General features: G+C 55.5%; 1 protein-coding gene across 1 annotated transcript; it reads right to left on the bottom strand.

Annotated features, from left to right (window-relative positions):
* Positions 1-1,053: 1,053 nt before the first annotated feature.
* On the bottom strand, positions 1,054-22,317 carry ADORA1 (adenosine A1 receptor). The gene is made up of 3 exons (XM_082778308.1): positions 22,305-22,317; positions 21,752-22,137; positions 1,054-2,115 (listed from the first exon to the last, which is right to left on the bottom strand). Exons 2-3 carry the CDS (start codon positions 22,090-22,092, stop codon positions 1,482-1,484), a joined length of 975 nt encoding a protein of 324 aa, XP_082634434.1. The 5' UTR covers positions 22,093-22,137; positions 22,305-22,317; the 3' UTR covers positions 1,054-1,481.
* Positions 22,318-22,629: the final 312 nt, after the last annotated feature.

The following is a 22,629-nucleotide window of genomic DNA, read 5'->3' as shown; positions in this document are numbered from 1 at the left end:
GTTGTTGGCTTTTTTTTTTTTTTTTTTTTTTTTTCTGAAAGCAATCATCCAAATGCCTTTTAATTTATGAGCATCCCAGTTGTTAGGTTTCTGGGCGGGCACCTTAGCAAGGATCGGGCAGAGGCATCATTTCCAGGAAAGCAACCTCTTGCAGAAACAAGCCGCAAGTGGAAAGCTGCCCCGTGCTCGGCAAAGAGCAGCCCCAACCTGCGGCCAAGCTCCTGCTGGGCAGTCCCCTTGGTGCTACCCCGGGGCTGCAGCACCCATGGGCACTGCTGATAAAGGATTTTGGGGTTCTGCACCTGAGCTGGGGTTCAGCTCAGTGTATGTTATCGGAGCTCCCTCCAGGCTAAACGGGGCTGGCTGTGGGGATTGTACGAAGCCACCTGAACAGCCACCCACAGATCCCACCTGTAAATCCCACCCACCCAAGGTCCTTTTCCTCCCTGCAGTCCTCCAGCCCCTGCAGGAACTTGCTGCAGTCACTTCGCCGTCACTGATGTCCCTGGGGCAGGGAAAGGGCCATAGGAAGGGTGCTTCCAATGGGAGATGGACAAACAAGGGATGCTGATAAGAAGGGAATCCCCAGTGACTCAGATTAACTCTTCCCACTGCCACTTCAGCCCTGGAAGAAGTGGGCCATCCCATCACCCCCAGATGGATGCGAGCTCCTCTGCTCCCCTGGGCCGTGGAGGTAGCTGCATTCACCCCAAAACCACAGGTCACAAGGGTCTGGTGCAGGTGCAGGGGGTAGGGAGCAAGGTGGGAGAGGGAGGAGGCCACTAGGGGCTAGGGGAGACTTGCTTCTGCCTTGTGCAGAAGACACCAGAGAGAAGAAAGAGCCAAAGCCATCAGAGCAGGAGGAGAGAGAAATCACGTGGAGGGGATGCAGTGCCCTGGGTGCAGCTCGCAGGGGTCTGTAGGGAGACGGCCTGGGGCAACAAAGGGTGCTCCTTGCTCAGTGTGCTCTGGAGCCATGCTAAAGGTTTCTCCTCCCCTCTGCAGCAGCCTTTGGGGTTGGAGGCTGACTCTTTGCTCCGTGGGGATGGTGTGGTCATTGCCCACAGAGCCCAGGCAACCCACGGGCCCATGGATGTGGTGGCCACAGGGTGAAGTGCCCGGCACCGCCAGCTGCTCCGAGGAGCCAGAGGTCCCCATCGATGGCAGAGGACCCCCTGGGTGATTTTTATCATTTGACTTTATTTGCGTTAAGATAAACCGCGCCTTTGTCTGTACAATTTCTCCTTAAATACTTGGCAACCCTTAAAAATAAAAATCGAACCAAAAAAAAAAAATAATAAAATAAAAAGAGAGGAACAGTGCAGGCTACAATATCAAAACAGTACAATGCTTGTGAATAAATAACCCCTGGGCAGCTCGGGGACTCGGCTGTTCAGATTGCACGGGGCTGGCAACTGCAGCCCCCCTGGGTCCTCATCACCCCTTCCCCTGACGGCAGGACCAGCAGCTCCCCCCAGCTCCTAGTTGACCGTCTCGGCTATGGTGTTGCTGTCAGTTTTGGTGGTTTTGCAGCAGAAGTACTGGTTCCAGATCTGCAGGAAGGCTGTCCGGAACTTCTTGATCCTGAAAGCGTAAACGATGGGGTTCATGGCCGAGTTGCCGTGGGTGAGGAAGATGGCGATGTAGGTGAGGATGTGCGGCGTCTCGCAGGATGGGCAGAACAAGGTGATGCAGTTGAGGACGTGCAGAGGGAGCCAGCTGAGAGCAAAGAGGAAGAGGACCAGTGCCAAGGACTTGGCGATCTTCAGCTCCTTCCCGTAATACTTCTGGGGGTCGTTGGAGCTGGAGGAGACCTTCTTGTTGAGCTGCTTGCGGATGAGGTTGAAGACTTCCAGGTAGATGAGCAGCATGAGCAGCAGGGGAGGCAGGACCCAGACGAAGAAGTTGAAGTACACCATGTACTCCATGCTGATCACCGTCTCGAACTGGCACTTGATGACAAACTCCGAGTGGCTGCCGTTCAGCTCGTGAGTCCTCCGCATCTTGTTCAGGTTGTTCCAGCCAAACATCGGGGTGAGTCCCACCAGGAAGGAGACGATCCAACAGCAAGCGATGGCCACTGCTGCCCGCCGGGGTGTCACCACGCTCTTGTACCTGTGGAGGAGACAACAACCGCAGGGAAGAATTAAACACAAGCAGGAGATTTGGCCTGGGGGTTAACACTGCTCCGCGTGGGGTGGCAGTGACCCTGCAGAGGAGGCAGCGATGCTCCTCACCACCTTCCCTTGGCCTGGTTTCTCTCCGTGGAGCCCCACACTGCCTCGCAGCACCTTCCCCAGCCCCAGGGATGGGCAGAGACCTCCAGGGTGGTGCTGGAGCTCCTGGCTTTGATGAGAAGCCAGGAAGTGCATTAGCGACCTGGCGTATGCCCGTGTGTTCACTCAATTGGAAGCCACCCCCATATCTGGGGGGGGTCCCGTGGCAGCCCACCTCCCACCCGAGCACCCACACCCACAGCAGCGGGTGGCCCTTCCCTCCTGCTGCATGCTTGCTCCCTGCCAGGCCGATTCCCTCTGTGCCAGGGGAGGAAATCGCCAGCAAAAGCTTCCCCGGAGACCTGCTGGGTGGAGGAAGCATCCAGCGGTGCTAATGGTCCCCTGGGGCTGCTCCTGGGCACAGCCTGTTTCATTTCCTAATGTGTCGGCCCCATCGACAAACCCCTCTTTCCTAATGGGCTGGTGCCAAGGGATGGAGGCAGGAGGCAAGCAGAGCCCCAGCTGGGCTCTGTGCCCTCCCCACTGCCGTGGGCATCGCACCGGGGCTGGTCCCAGCTCTCCAGAGCTTTCCAAGCGGGAAGCAAAGCCTGCTAGATTGATTTCCCCCCTGGCCCTCAGAGGAAAGCTTCTCATCGGAGGCTGGGTGGATTCGCAGCCCGAGTGTTATTACTTTCCACCGGAGGGGATTGAACCAGGAATGTTTTTTTTTTCTGGCTGTTTGTTGGGTTTTGCAGCGATGCTGGTGTTAACCTGGCCATGGGGATTGCTTGGAGGTGGTTGGGGAACATGGAGCCCCATCCTGGTGCTCAGAGCTCCCTGCTGCTTGTCTTTAGCCTTTAGCTGAGGTGGAAAAATAGAGCATTTGGGAGCTTTTTAATAAATCTGCCAAGGACCCAAACCCACTCATTCTGCCTCAAAGGTCTCTTCTCAAGACCCATCTCATGGGCAGGGTATCAGGGTAGGAGCAGGATGGAGAGGGGACATCAGTCCCCAGGAGCATGGAGGGTCCGGAGCCGCCTGCCCCCAATGGCTTTCCCAAATGACCCCCTCTGGTCTGAAAAACCATTCCCAGCATCTCGGAGGCAGGCAGGTCCCATGGGAAGGAGGTGGCAAGGCAGGCTGCTGTTTCCTCTGAGAGCCGGAGGGTGATTTATTCCTGGAGGGGAGGAGAGAGGGCAGGAGACCCTGAGAAAGCCAACAGGGCAGGGAGAGCTGGGGCACTGGGGGCCCAAGGGGTGGTGGGAGAATGCCAGCACTGTGGGATGAGAGAGGGGAGAGGGGGGACCCATGGGAGCAGTGGGTGGCAGGAAGATGGGGAGGTCCCCATAAGGTGGAGTGCTGGTCCCACATCACCCACATTTAGGGATTTCGAGGGGGTTCTACTAATTTTGCTGAGGTCCCCCAGAGCTGGCTCAAGAAGAGGCTGCAGGGTGGCAGTGATGTCCCTGTTGTCCCCAGGCACCCTCCTGGAGCTTGGAGCCAGTACCCAGGCATGGAGCTGCTCCCAGAGCACCCACCCCATCTTCCCCTGCCCACACAGCTGGGTCTGGGGAGCGGAGGGAACAGAGTGAGCACTGAGACCCCGGCTTTAGCCATGAGCTGGATCAGAGGATGCAGGATTCATGCTTGCAGCTGGAGCAGAGGGGATGGAGAATGGCTGCAGGGGGCCAGCATGGACGGCCCTGGCCCCCCACAGCTCCAGCACGTGGTGTGCTGTTGCAGATGGCTATCAGGACAGCTGCAGAGGTCGCGCAGACCTCAGGTCCCAGGGTTTTGTGCAAGCCCACGTAGTGCAGAGAGTGTAGCACACGCTCAGCAGAGCAGCTGCCCCTCAAGCTGCCAGTTGCTTGTCCACCTCCCCCCATATCAGTGCACGTCCCCTCTGTCCTCAGTGCACCTCCATCCATCCTCATTGCACCTCCATCCATCCTCCCTGCACCTCCATCCCTCCTTAACACACATCCATTCATCTTCAAGGCACCTCCATCCGTCCTCGCTGTGCACGCAGTCCTCCTCAGCACACCCCCGTCCTGCTCCCTGCTGCACACCCAGCTCTGCACCATGCTGCACACCCAGCCCTCCTCGCTGCATGTCCCTGGCTCCACACACACGATGGTCTGAACGTCTGGACCTTGCCTGCCCCCTCCTTGCCCTGCTTACACGCCCTGCACCTCTCTGGTGCATCCCCCTGCACATGTGCCAACACCATCACTGTCACAAGAGCCAGAGCCCAAATCAGCAAAACCATAGAAATCAGCAAACCCATAGAAATCAGCAACATCTGGAGCTGGGGCTTTTGTTGCCTTTGCTCCTTCAAGCAACAAGCCGAGGGCAGTGATGCCCACCAAGCAGAGCACCCTGCAGAGAAATGAGCTGGGGGCTCAGGGTGCCCATACCGCCCATCAGCCTTGCACAGGAATGATTAAAAATATATAAAATGACTCCAAGTTCCTTCTCCATACACCCCGTAGGGTCTGGCCATGGGGAGCCCATGGGGCTCAGCCACTCTGAAGGCTGCAAACCCTACTGAAAAGAAGGGAAATGCAAGATCCTGCCCATTGCTTGACCCTGCTGCAGAGTGATTTGTGGGGGCACAAACAGCAGAGGGGCCACGAGCAATCTCTGCTGCTCCCATCATTCTGCTTTGATCATGCCATCAAGCAAATGCCTTTCTCATTTATCTCATTTTGTATTAATGTGATAGAGATGGAATTTGGGATGGGTCTGGGAGGTAGAAGCACTAGTAAATGCTGATAATGGCTTACAATTAATAAATAATTATATTATTATCATTGTCATTGGAACAATTGCTACCATCATTACAATTTTATTGCTACTATTACTTTTATTAACAGCTGTGCCTAAAACATCCAAGATAATGGTCACTACCATCATCATACAATTTTGGTTTGTTTCCTTCATCTGTGGGGTTTTGAGCCTGGCCATAATTGCCAGTTTTCCGCCTGCCCTCCCTCACTGGAGGTATTTGTGCTGTCCCTTCCCCACAGCGATGGGCATCACTCCTGGACACACTGCCAAGGCCAGGAGAAAGGAATGTGGAGAGACCACAGCGGTTGTCTGTCCTTGCTGATATTGCAGTGAACTGGGATAGACAGGAGCTTTGATTTGGTGCAGAACAAGGATGTCTGCGAGGGTTTGGAAAATAAGACAAAGAGCCAAAATATCAATTATTGATAGGGTGCTGTCTGCATCCCCAGAGGAAGCACAAGTGACAAGTGGAGGCAGAAAAATTGGTCTGAAAATTAGTCTGATTGAGCTGGAGCAGACTCCTCTGGGAAGAGCCACTGCCCCTTTTTGGGGTGCTGCAGGAGGTGCTGTAGGCAAGCTCTTGAGCTGTCTGGCAGTGGGTGGCCCCATGGCCCTCTAACAGCTTTCAGGACACATCCAAAAATTCATGATGAGTGGTGTATTTGTTGCTCTCCTATCAATTTGACCTCTTTCATGGGGTCTGCCCCCAAGATAGAGAGGAGGGCCTGTTTCCCAGACCTCTAACCATCAGGTCAATCCAGATCTAGCACTGAGAAAACATCTCCTCTTGGCTTGATTGAAAAAGCCTCAAAGATTCCAGGTCTGGTTTGAATAATCTTTTTTCTTAGTATTTCTCTGAATACCTTTTACACCAGAAAATACTTACAGTTGCCCTGCCAGCCCTGAGATGCATCTTTGCTGGTCCTTGCTCTGCTAGGGTTTATTGCAGTGCAGTTCCTGAGGAATTAATTCACTAATGAAGGCAGGCCATCACTAACGAAATGAAGCTGGAGCCAACGTAGTAGGAGGAATGGAGACCAAGCTGACATGAAGATCATCTGCATTATGAGTGCAGCACAGAAGAGCAGCCAGAGCATGTCCTGATCTAATTGAAAATCGCTAGATAAAACCTCCTTGTATCTTTGCTTCAGATCTCTCAGTGTCCTGGAGGCTGCTGGATGGGAAGATACTGGGTGTTCGAAGCGGCTCAGAAATGCGAGGCTCAGAAATACAAACTGAGAAATGCAAAGCAGCGTACAGCAAGGGGCAATCTCAGCTCAGGGCTGGATATGGAGGCGCAAGGTGGGAAGTGTTGCTGAAGGGACATTGTGTGCCAGAGGGACCCTGGTGACAGCTCCTTATTCAATTCTAAACCTGGCCATGAGAAGTCATTCCTTCTTCAGCCTCTTTTCTTGACTATTTTCCTTCTTCTCTTTGGGGAAGCCCTCTTTTGGGCTTCATTTATATTAAAAACATTAAAGTCAAGATCTTGAAGCTTATCAAGTATTTGAAAGTATACCAAAATATCTTTAAAAAAGTCAGCTGGCATTGGCAAAAAACATCTCTTAGCACCAATGTTCCCCTTGCATCGCTTGAGTGCATCTCCCATCTGTTCACATCCCCCTGTTGTGGTGGTTGGGAGCTTTGTGGCTCTTTGGGATCAGCACCAGCTGCTCAGTTCTTCCCGCTCCCAACAGCATCTATCCAAAGACCACAGCAAGCCAACTCGAGAGCCCATGTTGTTTGCAAACATGGCTGGAGCTGCTGGATGAGGCATAACAGGCTCTCCCTCCCCACCACAAATGTATTTCACACCCTTCTGCGTCATCCCTGCAATGCTGGGGACACAGGTGGCACCGACACAACCGGAGAGGTAAAGTGAGAAAACATCTCGCGGGCAGAGGGGTACCAACACCATTTCAGCTCATTGCTCTCATGGTCTGTCACTTCTGGTTCTCCACCTTGTAAGAAATTCAGGTTTGTGGCAGCTGGTGGCCGTGTGGATGATGGCCTTGGGAGGGATGGATGTCAGCCAACATCAGCCAAAGCTGGTGGCTAGATGGAGCTCTCCATGACAGTCTGTTCCTACAAACACTCCAAAAGGAGGAGACTTGCCCTATAACCATTTCCTTGGAGTTACCTGGGAGATTGTCCTGATCCCAAACTCCCAGACCTGTTGCTTGTCTGATGCCAGCTGGCATCTAAAGACCTACAACCTCCAAAGCCCATGGAGAGTCTCTCAGGGGAGTCCAAAGAGTGTGTCCTGCAGACAGGACATTGGTGCTAGGTGGTGATGGCCTAGCAGCCTCCATAAGCTTGGGATTTACGATGTCCTACCACAGAGCTGCCTCCTAAGGGACCAGGAGGACCCAAGGTGCCCTGTGCACCATCCCCTCCCAGCATGGCCTGTTGGCTGCTCCATCAGAAATTCAATCGGTGGGAGAAACCTGAGGAGTGCCGGCAGGCCCCTGGAACAAGAGGGGACAGCAGGACGTGGTGGGAGAGGACAAGCCAGGTGGCTGTGGCAAGGCAGCTTCCAGCGAGCTGGCCTCAGGCTCCTTGCGTGACCTTGGAGAAGTGATTGAAAGGAGACGAGGAGGAAAATCCCAGCCTGGCACCGAGCCCGTGTTTGTTTGCTGAGGGTGAGCGTGAGCGCAGCTGGAGGGGGCGGCTGGGCAAGCACCAGGCCATGCTCACTGCTGGTGGTGTTTTGCTGGGGCTGCAGCCAGGTCCCATGCAGACGGGGCTACGTCCCCAAAATCTCTAACCGGAACCCCTCTGGCACCCCTCAAGAAGCCACAGCCCAGGCCAGGGCTGCCCAGCTCCCACCAGCACCAGCTGCCCCAGTCTGCAGCATGCACTGGGACAGCCCACAGCAGTGGGAGAAGGGGCAGCAAAGGCTTGGAGCTCGGCGCCACCGTGTGCTGAAGGAGGAGGCACAAAGCAGCGGCCTGTGAGGTGCTGGGTCCTCTCTGCTGCTGCTGCAGGACCCCATGCGGGGTCACCACAGCCACTGTGGCTGGAGTATGGCATGGGACCAACCCTTGAGACCCAGAAGGACTTTGTCTCCATACAGTGTCCTCCCCACCAGGCACCACAAGCAGCCGGCGCCTTTCTAGCCCTACAGCTCAGCCCACACATGGGGTTACAGCAGCTCAGCACCCCAGGCTCAGCACCACCAGCCTTCTTGTTTGAGGACCTCTGCTCCCAAAATGCTTCGGTTTCCTCCGCTGCAGCGGGAGGAGATGGCTCCACACCGCAAGGCTTCTTAATGCAAACCTGGCCCAAAGCCACCATAAGCGAGGCAGAAAGCGTGTGCACGGAGCTTTATAAAGCCGTAAGTGAGCTGTGTGCCTCTCACTGAGGTTCCTGCTGGACCAGTCCATGCCTGGGGCTTGGTTTTGCCATGATAAAACGGCAACTCTCTCTGTAGGAATTACTCTGCGGCGAGTGTCTGCAAAGTGCAGGCCGCTACGGCCAGGCAAAGCAGCTAGTGAGCCCGCCAAATGTTTCTAACCGCTTTTAATAGCCAGTAATTATTTAATGGATAAAGGCGAGGGTGATTATGAGGCTTATGAGAACAAATCCATCCTGCCAAAGTTGACTGGTCCCTGCACACCCAGACGTGATATCCCCAGGGCTTTGGTGAGTGCTTCGCTCGGTGGCAGGCGAAGCTGCAGCTGGCCACAGCTCTGGCAAATGAAGAGGTGACAGAAGAAGGAGGTTTTGTGCTCTGAGCTTTGTACGAGCAGGTTGTGTGGGAAGCTGGGCCTTGCAGGCCTCCTGGACCCAGACAAGGTCCCAGGAGATGCCTCTGCCTTGGTGTGGGTTCAGCCAGCCCCGACACCTCTCCTCGGCCCTTGGAGGCAGCCCTGGGATGCTTGAGGGCTGCAGAGAGATGTGGGCACATCCAAAAGCAACCTTAGGGACTGAAAAAGCCCCACAAGAAGCAGATGAAATAATGTGGAAAAGGGCTTTTATGGGCTACAATGTCTGGAAATGGGGAACGATGTTTCTGCAAGGCATCCAGGATGTGCCAGAGGTTTGTCACCTCGGTTTTGTGGTGCAGGACTTGAGGGTACACCAGGAATTTCCATCCAGCTGATGGCTCTAAGTGGGGAAAGGGGCATCCCCCCAGCTCCAAGTCCTGGCCCCAGAGGCTGGACACATCCCACCACCTCTACTGCTCTCCTGAAGCCATCAGCCCTGGTGTAGCCAAGCCCCTGACCACATATCCCAGCTTGAGCTTGGCATCTCCAGTGTGAATTTGTTACTCCCAGCCTCCTGAGGCTGATAAGGGCTCATCTGGTACCCATCCTCATGCTCCACAGCAGCCACCAGGTTTCTGAGGCTAAACCTACCACTTTTCAGGTTCCACCTAAAGAAACGTGTTCAGCCTTCACCTGCCAAGCCAAAGAGCCTCGTATGACCATATCTCCAGTCCCCGGCATGTTAGGAGCAGCCACAACATCACACCGCCCCGGATGAGTTCACTGCCAAGCAATCACAGCCCCCTGCCACCAGTCCCGGCGGAGAAGAAGCTGGCTGGCTTTCCTCAGCCTGCTTTGCTTGGGATGTCTGTGCCAGTGAACTCCCCGAGCTCTGGCAATGAATCACAGCCTGTTCTGGGGAACAAACCACAGGCTTCCAGTAACTGCAGAGGTTCTCACAGATCCCTTGCCAGTTGTGCTCAGCTCAGAGGAAGGATGCGAGCAACCTCTGTGGTGGCTCCACCATGGACAGATGGTTCCTGATGGGACCAAGCTGCAGGGGGAAGCGGGACCATGGGAGGGCTGGAGGTCACAGGGGAGGAGGATGGAAAGAGTGGTGACCTTGCATCCATCCTTCTCCTCCAGGCTCTGCCTCGGGCATGGGAGATGTTGCTGTTGTCCAAAGAAGGCAAAGGAGCCCGTTGGCTGCTGCCACACAGCAAGAAAGGCAATTTTTCTCAGATCCTTCAACAGCATCTTTCACCCAAGCAGCAAATATAAATCCTTCCTGCACATGAAGTTAATTTTGCTTTCAAACTGGGCTTGCTTTATAGCCTGTGGTTGGATCCTGATGAATTCAAGTACTCTCTCGCTGCATAAGCAACAATTCTTGGTAAGGAGAGCCCAGCTGCTGCTCAGCCCCCTCATCCGAAATATGTGCAGGCTGGAGCCAAGCAAGGATCTTGGGATGCCCAGGGCATCTGATGCCTGATGGAAATGGTGGCTTAAGCCATGCCCCAGAGGGTGACTGTGACACCATCCAGTGCCCCCAAGGGTGCTGAGTGCCCATGCTGTGGTGGCCATGCTCTGGAAGTGTCACCTCATTGCTATGTGACAGTCCTGAGGGTGCACCCGCTGTCCCTGGTGGTGGGGTATAAGGAGCACTGAGTCACAGATTTGCTGCCTGCTTCCTTCTGGGGAAAAAGGCAGGATTTGGCCTCCCACAGCCAAGCCCTGGGACTCCCTCCCTGCTCCACCATGTGTGGTCACAGCCCTCAGGGGTGTTCCTGGATCGCCAGCTTCTCCCTCCAGGACCTAGAGGTAGTTGGGAGGGAAATGATTTAACGCTATTGGCAACAGCTTCAAAATCATGAAACGAGCTGCAGGATCTCAGAACTGGGGGAAAAAAATGTAATGTTCTTGTATTTTGGCTCCTGGTTTCAGGCAACATTTTTGAGCATTTCTCTGCAATGCAAAGCACAAGAAGCACTACTTTAAAAAAAGGAAAGAAGCAGAAGTTGAGAATCTTCTATTATATCAAGACTGTGGGAATTAAGGCACAGACAAACACCCCAGTCCATGAGAGATGGGGGTGAGCTTATGAGGGATGATTACATCAGCTGATGGACAGTGCGACAAGCACAAAGGACTGGCTTTCAACATGTCCTGCATGCAGCAAAGTCACCAGATGTTTTTAGTGTCTGAAAAGGTGTGCCATCAAATAGTGAAATTTGATGTGCAAATGTCTCCTTGGAAGGGGAACAGACCTCCTCCAGCAGAAAACAATTTCTGCAGAGCAAGAAGGTTTCAGGATGAGTCACCCAAAGCCCATGTACACCTCTCTCAGGGTGCTGGTGTCTCTCACCCAAGGATGGGAGCCTCAGGTCCTCCGTCCTCACCACTCTGGGCCATGACAAATGGACCCGGCCACTATGCGGGCTTCCATGCATCAGCCCTGCCCCTGCTGCAGCAATTAGCTGGGCACTCATTACCCAGCCTGGGCTCAGAGCTGTGTGGTTAGAGAAGTCAGAGCATCCTAGTAACACAAGGCAAAGGGGATAAAAGGCAGCTCTGGCTCTTTTCAGTGTAAACCCAGGATAAAGGCAGTGTTTTTTCAATTGAATTTTTGTATTGCACTTGAATTTTTCTGTGCATTACATTTATTTCTTCTTTATACAAAGGAGCCCCTTTGGAATGAGGACTCTGAAATTCAGCCTCCAAAAACGAAGAAGGGAGGGGAAAGAGGGAAGGGAGAAGAAAGAAGGCAGCTCCAAAACACTCTCAAAATGCCAAATCTGCCAAATGTGGGCTCCATGAGAAGCTGAAACAAGACAGCAAATACAAAATGCCTGGTGAGATTGGGCTCTGAGAGCCTCTGTGGCTCTTACCCCAGCCCACAAAGTGCTGTGGCTTGCTAGGAGGAAGGCGCCAGCTGAGGAAGAGCTTGGTACTGCCTGCATGGCACCAGGGCAGGTGCCACCATCCTTCCCTGCGTGTAATCATCACGCTCTGTGAATGCTCCAAGTCAGAGGACAAGTTGGTATCCCACCGGGTGAGTCTGGAAAGAACCAAGAGCCATTAAAAGGAAGGAGCGGGACAGAGATCCCAATTGGAGAGGAGGGGTCCTGAGATCTGCTGTTGGGCAGGATTTTGTGCTTTTCTCCCTGGGTGAAGGGGAGGCAGGAAACCTGTGATAGCATCTCCCATGGCGAGGCATTAACCCAGCCACGAGGCACAGCTGAGGTGGGTCTTTATCTCTCAGCTACAGAAGGACACTTCAGAAAATGAGATATCCTAAATTACAGCTGGAACAAGAGATCAGTATCGGCTGTCTTTTAATTTCTTGTTTTCGCACTTCTGCTTGCTGACCCAACTCCTGACTGATTTTTGCAGTCAACAACCAAACTCTTTGGTTTCTTAGGCTACAACTTGTTATTGCTGTCCGGGATCCTTACAGCACAATTTGTCGCTGCAAAGGGAACATTTCCCTTCGTGCACTTCGCCTAGTTCAAAGATTAATACAACCAAGGCTGAAAAATTGGCTGGAAGTTTGCAAAACAGGGGAGGTTGTTTTCTCCACCAATGTCTAAATGAGAATTAGGAGAGCCGATGAGATCTACTGCTTCTAAGCCTCAGAGGACACAGTAACCCCAAACAACCAGTTCAGTGTCTTCTATACAGTGCAAATTTCCCCTGCTTAAAAGCTCCATTTCAAATACCAAAAGCAGTCAGATTAATTAATCTTTTCTTTTTTTTCTTGCTGATGAGTTGGCTATATGTGCTTTCAATTAATAAAAACTGTCTCCAAGATGCCATTTTGCGCTATAGCTAATTTCTAACTTCAGTCCAAATGCAACTTGCCACAAATCATGGGTACAACCTGTGTGTTTCACCCCTCTGCAACATCAGAGAAACAGGAGAGGGGAGGGAAGGACTACGTATGTGATAAGCCATAAGGTTATTTATGTAGAGATGGATCTGTCCCATGCAGATCTATATATCTTGACCAGCCAAATGAAACGCCAAATTGAAAGTGGAGGCTCCAGTTAACACCACAATCAAATGTTCCCTCACCGCAGAGAATCGATCTTTCACCAAGAAAACAAACAAAAAGTTCAAGTGCAAAGCAAATCTGAACTCTATTATTTAAATCTCGTTTCCTTCAGATTTAAACAACGATTTATTCCCTTGGGAGAAAACCGATTGACCTTGCTGCCTGGAAGGAAACAGCTCCGTATTTCCATCAGGATGGCAGAGAGAAAGAACCAAGACCCAAGACCAGGAACTGCAGCAAAATGCATCAGCTGGACATAAATTACACTCCGTGCATCTTCCTAATTACCCTGGCAATTAAATCCAGGCAAGGAGCAGCGGGCAGATGCAGCCTGGGTCTGCTCAGGCAGCCTGGTTGGTGCAGGGCATGGATTTAAAGAACTCGTGGGCCAGGCAGCATCCAGCTCTCCCCATGCACAAGGACTGCTGTGAAGCCTGCGAGGGACCCAGCGTCCCCTCTCCTCGGTGCTCAAGGATCAGTGCATGGTCTGTGCAAGAGGCTTCCCAGGCTGCAGGAGACAGAGGTGCCTTGCTGGGGTTGGACCAGCAGCAATTAGTGCAGGGGATGGCCCTATGAGGATGGAGCATCCGCACTGCTGAAGCTGTGAGCATCGTGGGAACGAGTGCTGGTCTTTATTAAAGTAAACCCACGTGGGTGTCCGCCCAGCTCTCCACAACCTTTGCCTCGTCCATCTGGACGCAGGCTGTGCCATCAGCTCTCTCACAGTCCTGACCGCTCGGTGCCACAGGCACACAGAGCCACTCCTGCAGAAATAAACCTGTCATTTCTGCACGCTACAGGGTTGAAGTCACCGCGTGTTGCTACCAATGCAGAAAAGAAAGAGAAATAATTCAGGCTGTAAGCCTGTGCTAATTCTGGCTGTGTCTGAGGCAGCATTCCTCAGCATCAGCCTCTCGGTGCTTTCTGGGAGTCTGTAGCATCACTCCCTCTGCGAACAGATGGGGAAACTGAGTCGCAGAGGGGGGCTCTGAGATGCCAAGTGAAGCAAGATGAACTGAGCTGAATGAGAAAGCATCCCTGGTGCCAGGAGCTGGCACTTCCCTCATTCAAAGGAGGCCAAGAAAAATCATCCTGATCTCCGCATGCAGGATGGGGAATGGCCCAGAGAGGGCAAACAGGCAGCCCTGCCCCAGTGTCCTCTGCCTTCTGAGGTCTGGCCCTCCTTTGATGGAAAGGTCTTATTGTCACCGGGGCTGTGGCCCAGGGGATGTCACCTCCCTGCCCGTGTCCCTGCATTCCTGCTCAGACATCGCTGGCACCCAGGGTTCTGCACACAAGGGCACCACGGTCGGTCTGAGGGATAGCACAGTTGGGGGCTGGAGAGGAAGACAAGCGAACAGTGCTTGGGGCCAAATCCCCTTCCTTTTTGTATGTTCTCATTAGAGCAAAAATCCAACCAGACCAACCAGCACTGCTCCAGGCTCAGTGCTGGGGTCAGAGCCCATGCAGGAACCAGGCAGGGACGGGATGGGGGAGGATGGAAAAGGCAGCGAGAGACGGGACAAGGACACAAGCAGGAGCTGCTGGGTCCCACCAGGCTCTGTGCAGTGAGAGGAAACCCAGACACCACAAAACTTCCCAGCATCTGATCTTGCTCTGCCCTGCCCGGTGTCCCCAAATCCAATCCTTACTCTGCAGTTTGTCCCCCATCACAAATATGGCCCTGCTTCTGTTTTTTGGAAGGAGGAGCCCACCCCTGTAGGGTTATTTTACACTCCTGCTGATGGTGACACTCTCCTGGTGACTGTCAGCACCAACAACATCTCCTCATCCCCAGACCTTCCCATTTGGCTGCCCTCAGGTTGGGAAGTGCCTGGGCAGGCTGCAGCAGGGCTGGGCAGTGGCGCAGCAGGAGATGCTCAGCTCATTGCTATTCCGCAGGGCTCCCTGCTGGCTCTGGGGCTTTTTTGTGCCCATCTTACAGAGCATCAATTGCTCATTCTTCTGCCTGGACGTCCTGCGCGAGAGCCACACGCCTGCCCTGGCAGCTGGGTGGCTGTGCTGCCAACAGAGCCAAGCTGGCTCTTCTGACAGGGTGAAGCTCATCCTAACACCACGAAGGGCAAGGGCAGCAATGCTCTGGTGCACCCTGGGGTGCAGGAGGAGCTGAGGGTGGCCCAGCTGATGGTGACCCCACAGCACGTGGCCGACCAGAGCATGGCAGATACCACACAGAGGTGCCAGGGGCTACCCAGACCAGCCCATGGCTGTGGAGGAGGCTGGTGCCAGCCTGCTGGCAAAGCAGTGCCCGAGCCCACCCGCACGCCCAGCGCCCACCCCGTGAGTCACAGGGCTCTGCTCTACCCCCTGCATGGAGCAGAGGTGGGATTATTTCTATGAAACCAGGTGACCAGGACTCCATCAGAAGACTCCGACGTGCCTGGAGCTGGCTCCAGCACCAGCTGGCCACGCTGATGGTGCACAGCAGGGTGAGCTGGTCCCTGACTCACTCCTGACACACTGCCTGCAGGGCCGGGCTGGGCTGGCGGGCACCCGGCCGGCTGAATCAGCAGCTTGGGCCTTGGCAGAGTCTACTTCTGTAGAGTTTCACTTGTCTTATCTGCCCCAGCTCTGTGGGGTCCTTGGAAAGCACTGGACACCGAGCCCTGGTGTGCGTCATCACTGCCTCCACCAACCCATTGCCCTTGGAAACATCCGAGTCGCTCCAGGAAAGGGAAAGCCATCTCCAAAGCGTGTGGTGGGGCTGCTGGAAGTGTGACAGAGACCGTCTGCATGTTCCCAGTGTTTTTGGGGCTCTGATGCTCTACCACAGGTCTGACGGACCCATCATACCACAGACCTCCCGCCTGGTGGGGTCACCCTGAGCAAGCCATGGCAGTGCTCTGTGCCTCAGTTTCCCTGCCTGTAAATGTACTGCTGCCCTTGCTGGGAACAAGCTTTCAAATCTACTGGTGCTGCGTTGCCAAGGGTCTATGTTCCAACCTCAAAATTACTAGAAATCAGAAGGAAAATAATGAAAATCTTCCCCGAGTGTGATTGTGGTGTGTAGGTGGCGAACACCAGCAGGGAGCTGCGTGTTGCTCATCTCCCTGCAGAACGATGCTGCAGAGGGAAGCTCTGCCCAGGAGACAGATGTCGGCTCCAGCTATCGGGGTCAGGGCGAAACAATCCCATGGGCAGCTTGCCCGGCACGGGGACTGCATCTGGCCCTGCTCAGAGGCTGGGACGAGGTGGGGTGCTGCTGCCCCGTGTGCCCATCCAGGGTTTCCAACAGCCACACACTTCCCCTTGCCCTTTTAGCCCAAAAAGTTTGGGAATAACCCCAAATATCAAACCCAGAGCATCCCTGCTCTGCCCCCCTCCCCTCTGCACTGCTGAGCGTGAAGCCTCCCATGGTTGGACCCTTGCCACGTTCCGAGGAGGGCACATCCAAAAACCCAAGCTTATTTTTCCCCAAAATCTGAGGATTTGGGAACACTGCTTCCAGCCCAGGTTGCTCCCCTCTGGCCAGCACCGCAGCGTCTGTGTTTTTTTCGAGTGACCTGATTTTGGGGCTGTCAGCAGGCGTCTCGTGGTGCTGCTGCAGCAGCTGCGCGTGCTCCCAGCGAGCCTGATCCAGACGTCCCCTCGCCGAGGGAAGATCTGCGACTTAGCCTGCGCTTGGCTGGAAGTTACTCTGCAGATCACAGAGCCGTGCTGCACACTGGCTCACCCGGCTACTCGCAGGATCTACGGCTGATATAACCCGATGGGAAATCCCTGCCCATTTCAGCTGTGCAAGGGTCCGGCTCCGGGTCCAGGACCCGCACGGCACATCCGTGCCTTCGGGTGTAAGCAGAGCTCTCGGTGTGAAACGTCTGCTCTGATTTAGCACCCACACGCTGAGCTGCTTGGGGGGGTCTGGAAAATACAGCTCGGAAACAGCCCCAGGTCTCCAGCAGCCCCTCCCAGGCTGTGTTTTCTGCCTTTTCTCCTCCACCCTTGGTTCTGATCTACCTGCTCCCTGCGCATGAAGCTCGCTGCAGGTCACCCTCGTCTGCTAAAAATAAGCTTGGCAGAAGGCAGCAAGGGCTGGAACAAAACTGCTCTGAGAAAGAGGTGGCTGCAAAGATCTGCCAGTTCCCCAAACTTCTCTGGTTTAGGAAAATGGGAGTGTTTTCCTTAGAAAAGCAGCCTGCTTTTGTAAAGATGGATGGTGCCTTTTCGTTGACTAACAGCGTGAAAGAAACCTCGATGAACTCCCAGGCACGAGAGCCCCCCTGCAGTTCTCCAAGCTCCCACTCCCTCTCTGAGTCACCTGGATGCTTTTGAAACCTTTCCTCCAAATTTAAAAATAAGCCTCGGATGAGCCACGGTTTGGTTTACTCACTTGCTTGGCTGGGCAGGATCACTCACCATTGCCCTCACATATCCTCTGCTGCTTTGTCCCAGCTGGTTGGAGACATCTCCGGTCACCCTTGCCACCCCAGGGACACGTGGGACACATCGGCTCGGTAGCAGATTGCCCTCAGATGAAGCATACGTTTCTTTATCTTAATTTCAACCCATTGCTCTGGTCTGATATCCTTACAACAGTCTGAAATATTGCTTCTGAGGTTTGGTAACTCCCCTTTCCATAGGCATTATCTCCAGGGGAGCAGGTCCCGCAAGGACTGAGGCCACCGCACACCCCAGCCTGGCACAGAACCTCTCCGTCTGCACCCTGGGCACGTCTGCTGCCCCCCAGAGCCCAAATATCCGGGGAGACTTCCCAGCATTAAGAGCTGGGAGCACTGCAAATATTTGCTGCCTTCCTTAGGTGCTTTGGTGCTCCCATTTCCCGGGAATTTGGGCCAAAGCAAGGTTTGATGCCTCCCTCTCCCCCTCTCCCACGGCAGCGGGGTGCCCCCAGCCATCCTGCCAGGATCCCCCATGAACTCCCCGTGGGGGGAAGAAGGGAAAGCAGCAGCTCGGCCACGCTCCCTGCTCTGCGCCCCAGCTGGCCGAGGGTGACGGCGCCTTCCCCAGCTTCCCTGTGACCCAGCCCCAGCTGGCCCCACGCCTGTGGCTCTTGGCAGGCCCGGGGAGAAGGGGAAAGAGCACTGCAATCCTGACACGAGCCGGAGCTCAGGCAGGAGCCTGGAAAACCTAGGGTCAAGTGGGAGGAAGCTCCCCCTTTGCACTGCCAGCTCCATCCAAAGGCTCGCAGGTCACCTGCAAGTCCTCCTCGCTTGCAGGAGCTGTGCTCCAGGCCCAGATGCTCCTGTTTTCCCTGAGCTGTTTTATCTCCGAGGGCTCAGGGCATTTCTGCAACAGCGCAGGGTGCCAGCACTGTCCCCAGAGTCACCCGCAGACCCTGCTCCACCCTGGGCTCTCCCCGTGCTGTGTCGCAGCTTCCCATCTCTGCTCTTGCCTCTCATTTCCGAGCAATTTCCAGCCTGGTTTGATCTAATTTTCACAGCTCTGCAGCCTCACACATGTGCTCAAACCCTGAAGAAATGCACATGCGGCTTGCGCTGGTGGGATGCTCCTCGGGGTGCCCCAACACCTGGGTGTTGGGGTCTGGGCAGGAGGGTGGTGGCCCCCCATGTGCAAGGGCTCTCTCTCCCAGCAAATTTTCCCTGGTTTTCTCTTCCTGGCACGTGTTTTAAGCCATTTGAGGAAAGAGCTGGTGGTCCAAGAGAAGCAAGAAGCCCTGCGATGGAACCAGGCTGTGTCCCTGCCTCCAGCTTCCCTGGTCAAGGGGGCTGCAGTTCAGCACGTCCCAAGACCTCCAGCTCCTCCTGCCCCAGCCCTCTCCAAAAAAAACCCCACACAGCACCTCAGGGCACAGCAGAGAACCCTCAATCAGCCTCAGAGCAGAGCTGGGTGCTAAAGGAGCTCCATCCCCCTGCAGACATCCCTCCGGCACCGTCCCCTCCTGCATCCTGCCTCTGGCCACCGCCGCGGGGATGCCGGGGGCCAGTTCCTGCCGGACGCCCCCGGCCGGCTGCTTCCCCTCCCTTTGAACTCGTTTCATCTTCCCTGAGTGTGGCTGCGAGGGGAAAACATGGTCTGGGCTGGGGACCCCGCTGTGCCCGGCGAGGGGAGGCAGCACGCCGCGGGTGCTGCTTCACCGCCGGGAGGGGAGGAAGGATGCGAGAGGGGAGATGTGAGGTTTTCCGCCAGCATGAAGGCAGCGAGCCTATTTTAGGTGGTTTCCAGCTGTTTGGAAAGGCTCCTGTTGGGGCTGGGAGCTTGGGACCCTCTGCTCAACTCGAGCAATGCTTCTGCATCCACACATAGTTAAGGAAAGGTGCACTGGGGGATGCAGCCTGCTCTGGACCCCAGCAGGAAGGAGGGATGTTACCCAGGGGCTTGGGGCAGAGGCAGAGGGCTCGGTGGGATAACCCCGATCCTGACCACATTGGGGGCACAGGGCACTGGGAGGGCATAAGTTTTGCCTCCAAGAGCAGGAGCCAGCAGCCTCTCCATCCCCAAAATCCTCCTCGGCTTTGCACGGATGACCCAAACTCCTCAATGTTCCCATGTCAATGGGAAGCAGGGCCCTGGGAACAAGGAGGACTCCTGAAATGGAGCAGAAGCTCTGTGGGTGCTCAGGCATCACCCACATCATTACAAACATCCCGGGGCATGATTTGCTCAAGACTCAGCCGCACCATCAGACACCCACCTCCAGGGCACCAAAGCTCCCAGTGCTCACTGTCTGCGGGGTGTGTGGGGAGCGGACGGGTCCACTTTTGCTGGATGAAAGCACAACCCTTGTGGCTCCAGGGCCGGGTGTGTGTGGGTAGCCAGGAGCTGGAACCGGGCTGCGCTGCGCCGTGTTCCCCCTCCCTGCCAAGCTGCGCCTCCAGCCCCAGCTACCTAATTAAATAGAAAGCCCGGGAAGCCCAGCGGTGACTTTGCTTCTCCTTCAGACAACTCTCCGCAGCCAACAGCCCTGTTGTCTGCTCAGCCCAGGTGGCCAGTACGTGACAAGGACTTGGGAACCTTTGTGCTTTCCTTCAGGGCCCCCAAAACGCAAGCGGCACCCCCAGGGGACCCCGGAATGGTGATGGCACAAGGGTGGGGAATGAGGATGGAGCGGGGCCACATGGAGCCTCTCTGCCTGCTGCTCCCCATCGCTGCCGGCCACCTCTGCAAAACACACGGGGGCACGGGGCAGGCGTCCCCTTGTCCTGCTTCCCCCATCGGTCCCCTCCGTGGAGACATGGCCATGGAGCCCGAAATGTGAAGGTGGTGGGCTGAGAGGGAGCTCTGCTAGACAGCAGCTGTCAGTACCATCAAAATCTTTCAGTACCTTTTTTTTTTTTTAACATCTAACAAGAACTTGGGAGAAATTTGGGCATTTCAGATTCAGGAAAAACTCTTTAGCAGCTTTTTCTGTCCTGTTTGTCATTTCTAATATTTCACTGCTCTGTCTAGGGCACAAAATCAACTACATCAACTGCATTTGCCAACTGCCAGGAATCTGTGATAGGCACGAAAGGAAACGTCCAGGAAACATCCAGGGACGAGCGAACGGGAGAGCTGGCGCAGCTGAACACTTCTTGGCGAGGCCATGAAGTTATTCAATATTAAAGAAGGGTGTGAACCGTAGCAAAATCTCACTGTGCTGAGTGGTAGAGCACGAAAGAGGCTGACAAAATACAGGGTTAATATTGCATGAGAAAAGCCTGCCCGAGCTATACGCAGTACGGAGGACTTTAACTTAGTGTTGCTCTCAGGAAAGTGCCTGGAGTCAGAGCAGAAATCTCCCCCCAAAGGCCCATTGCATGCTCAGGGGGAGTGAAGGAGGAAAGAGGCTGAATTTGGTAGGAAGAAGAGACAGACGAGCTCGGCAGCGTTGCTATGTATAAACCCACAGTCCTCCCACACCTGAACCTGTCCCCACCGCACCAGGGATGCAGAAGGACTGAAAAAAAAAAAAAAAAAAACACACTGAAAGCGGTGACAGGGTGCGAATCGCTATGGTACGCCGTCGGGCTGGGAGATGAGGATTTTTCAGGCTGGGAAAAATCACACTTGGGGAGGAAGTCGGGAGCCGCCTGCGAAACTGCATGCGGCGGGGAGGGGGTGAGCAGGGGCCGTGTTTTTATCCTGTGCCGCCCCTCTGGATTACGCTCCTTTCCTGAGCAGCCTCTCTCAGCCCCAGATGAATGACAAAAAAAAAAAAAAACACCAAAGCAACAGATCCTTGTGGATCCAGTGGATCTGAGCACTACGAGCACTCCTGAGCAGCCACTTGGTCCCGGCGCAGTTGCCTCCTGCCCCAGAAGAGCAATTCCTGCCCTGGGAAGGGTTCTGCTCCCGCTGGCAGCACCCAGCACAAGGAGGTTTGGTGTCTTTCAGGGGGGTGTCTTTGTGCTTACACGGGGCTGTGCTCCGTCGAGTGGCCCCGACGTGGCTGTCACATCCCATCCAGCCTCCAGACACCACCAGTCCCACCACAGCTCCCCAGCTCCACACCGGAGGGCAGGGAGCTGGCCACAAAGCAGTTAAATATTCACTCCTGGAGCAACGGAGTTAAAACAAAGTGCGTCCCCCAGGTATTTGCTGTGGGCTCGGCTTTCCCAGCAGATACAGGTGATGAGAAGGGGAAAGACACGTGGAGAGGAGTCATCTGTGGGGCAGCCCCACAGCCAGGGCTCACTGCTGAGAGGAGTGACGTGCCGGGCTGTCACCACTGTCCTGCAAGCCCCAGAGCCACGTCCAACAGGTCCCTGGGGTTGTCAGTGCCAGGGTCCTGGTCCCCACCTTGCCAGGAGAAACCTGAGCTGAGGATAGAGCTGTCTCTCCTGGGCACCTCACAGGGTGGGATGTGGGGACCCCACGACCACCCCCAGCACCCCCGAAACAGAACAACCGGAGGCTGTGGGACCTCTGTGGCCAAGCCCATCCCGATCACTGCTGCAGCCAAACTGGCACTGCTGCTTCTCGGAGAGCCTGGGGCATCCTCCCTGCCTCTGAACCTCCCCAGCAGCCACCCGGGACCCGTTCCCAACACGCTGTCCTACCTGACGGGGATCTTCACCCGCAGGTACCGATCCACGGCGATGGCCAGGAGCGCCAGGATGGAGCTCTCGGTGAGGATGAGGACGGGACAGGCCACCATGAGGCAGCTGTAAAACTCCGTCTGCGGTCCGATGTTGATGATAATGGCCAGGGGGATGACCAGAGCCCCCACGGCCACGTCAGCCACCGCCAGCGAGACGATGAAGCAGAAAGTGGCGTCCCGCAGCGCCTGGTTCATCTTCACAGCCCAGATGACCAGGATATTCCCCGGCACGGACACCAAGGCGATGAGGACTTCGATGGAGATGTAGGCAGCCTGGAAAGCCGAGACGGGGTGTGCCATGATGCTCCCGTCCCCTCCCGGCTCCTTTTGGGGTCCCTCGGTCACCTGCAGAGGCAGAGGGAGGCGATCAGCGACTGACATCCTCGGCGGCGCTGCGAGCCGGGACGGAGCCTGTGCGGCAGGGGGGGGGAGACGTGGAGGGGGAGGTGGGAAATGAAAGAAAAAAAGCAAAAAAAAAAAAAAAAGCAAACAACAAACAAACAAACCACAACCTCCGCTTGTGCCGGCCCCCGGCGCTCCGGCTCCCCCCCCTTCTCCAACCCGCCCCCCTGGGCTCGTCCTTCCCCGGCCCCCCCCTCCCCTCCCGCAGCCCGGGGCTGAGCCGAGCGGCCAGGGGGGAGCCGCGGGGGCTCGGCCGCCCCCTCGGGGCCGCCCCTCGGGGCCGTTTGCCAGAAGCGTGCGGCCGAAGCGACCCCCCCGGAGCCGCCGCTCGGTGCCGGCCCCGCCGCCTGCCGCTGCGCCCCGCAGCCGCGTCCCCTCCCCCGGGAGCTCCGCAGCGGCTCCTCACCGTGTCCGGCGGCCTCGGGGGGGGTTTCT

Source organism: Aythya marila, assembly GCF_965140915.1.
Source record: "Aythya marila genome assembly, chromosome: 24".
Lineage (NCBI taxonomy): Eukaryota > Metazoa > Chordata > Aves > Anseriformes > Anatidae > Aythya > Aythya marila.
This window is presented reverse-complemented; position numbering and strand designations above follow the sequence as displayed.

Bases quoted from the DNA above. Each gene is read 5' to 3' on its own strand.
- ADORA1 (XM_082778308.1), bottom strand. From the start codon at position 22,092: ATGGCACACCCCGTCTCGGCTTTCCAGGCTGCCTACATCTCCATCGAA. The intron at 2,116-21,751 runs GTAGGACAGCGT...TCTCCTCCACAG, and splicing joins CGGGTGAAGATCCCCGTCAG to GTACAAGAGCGTGGTGACAC.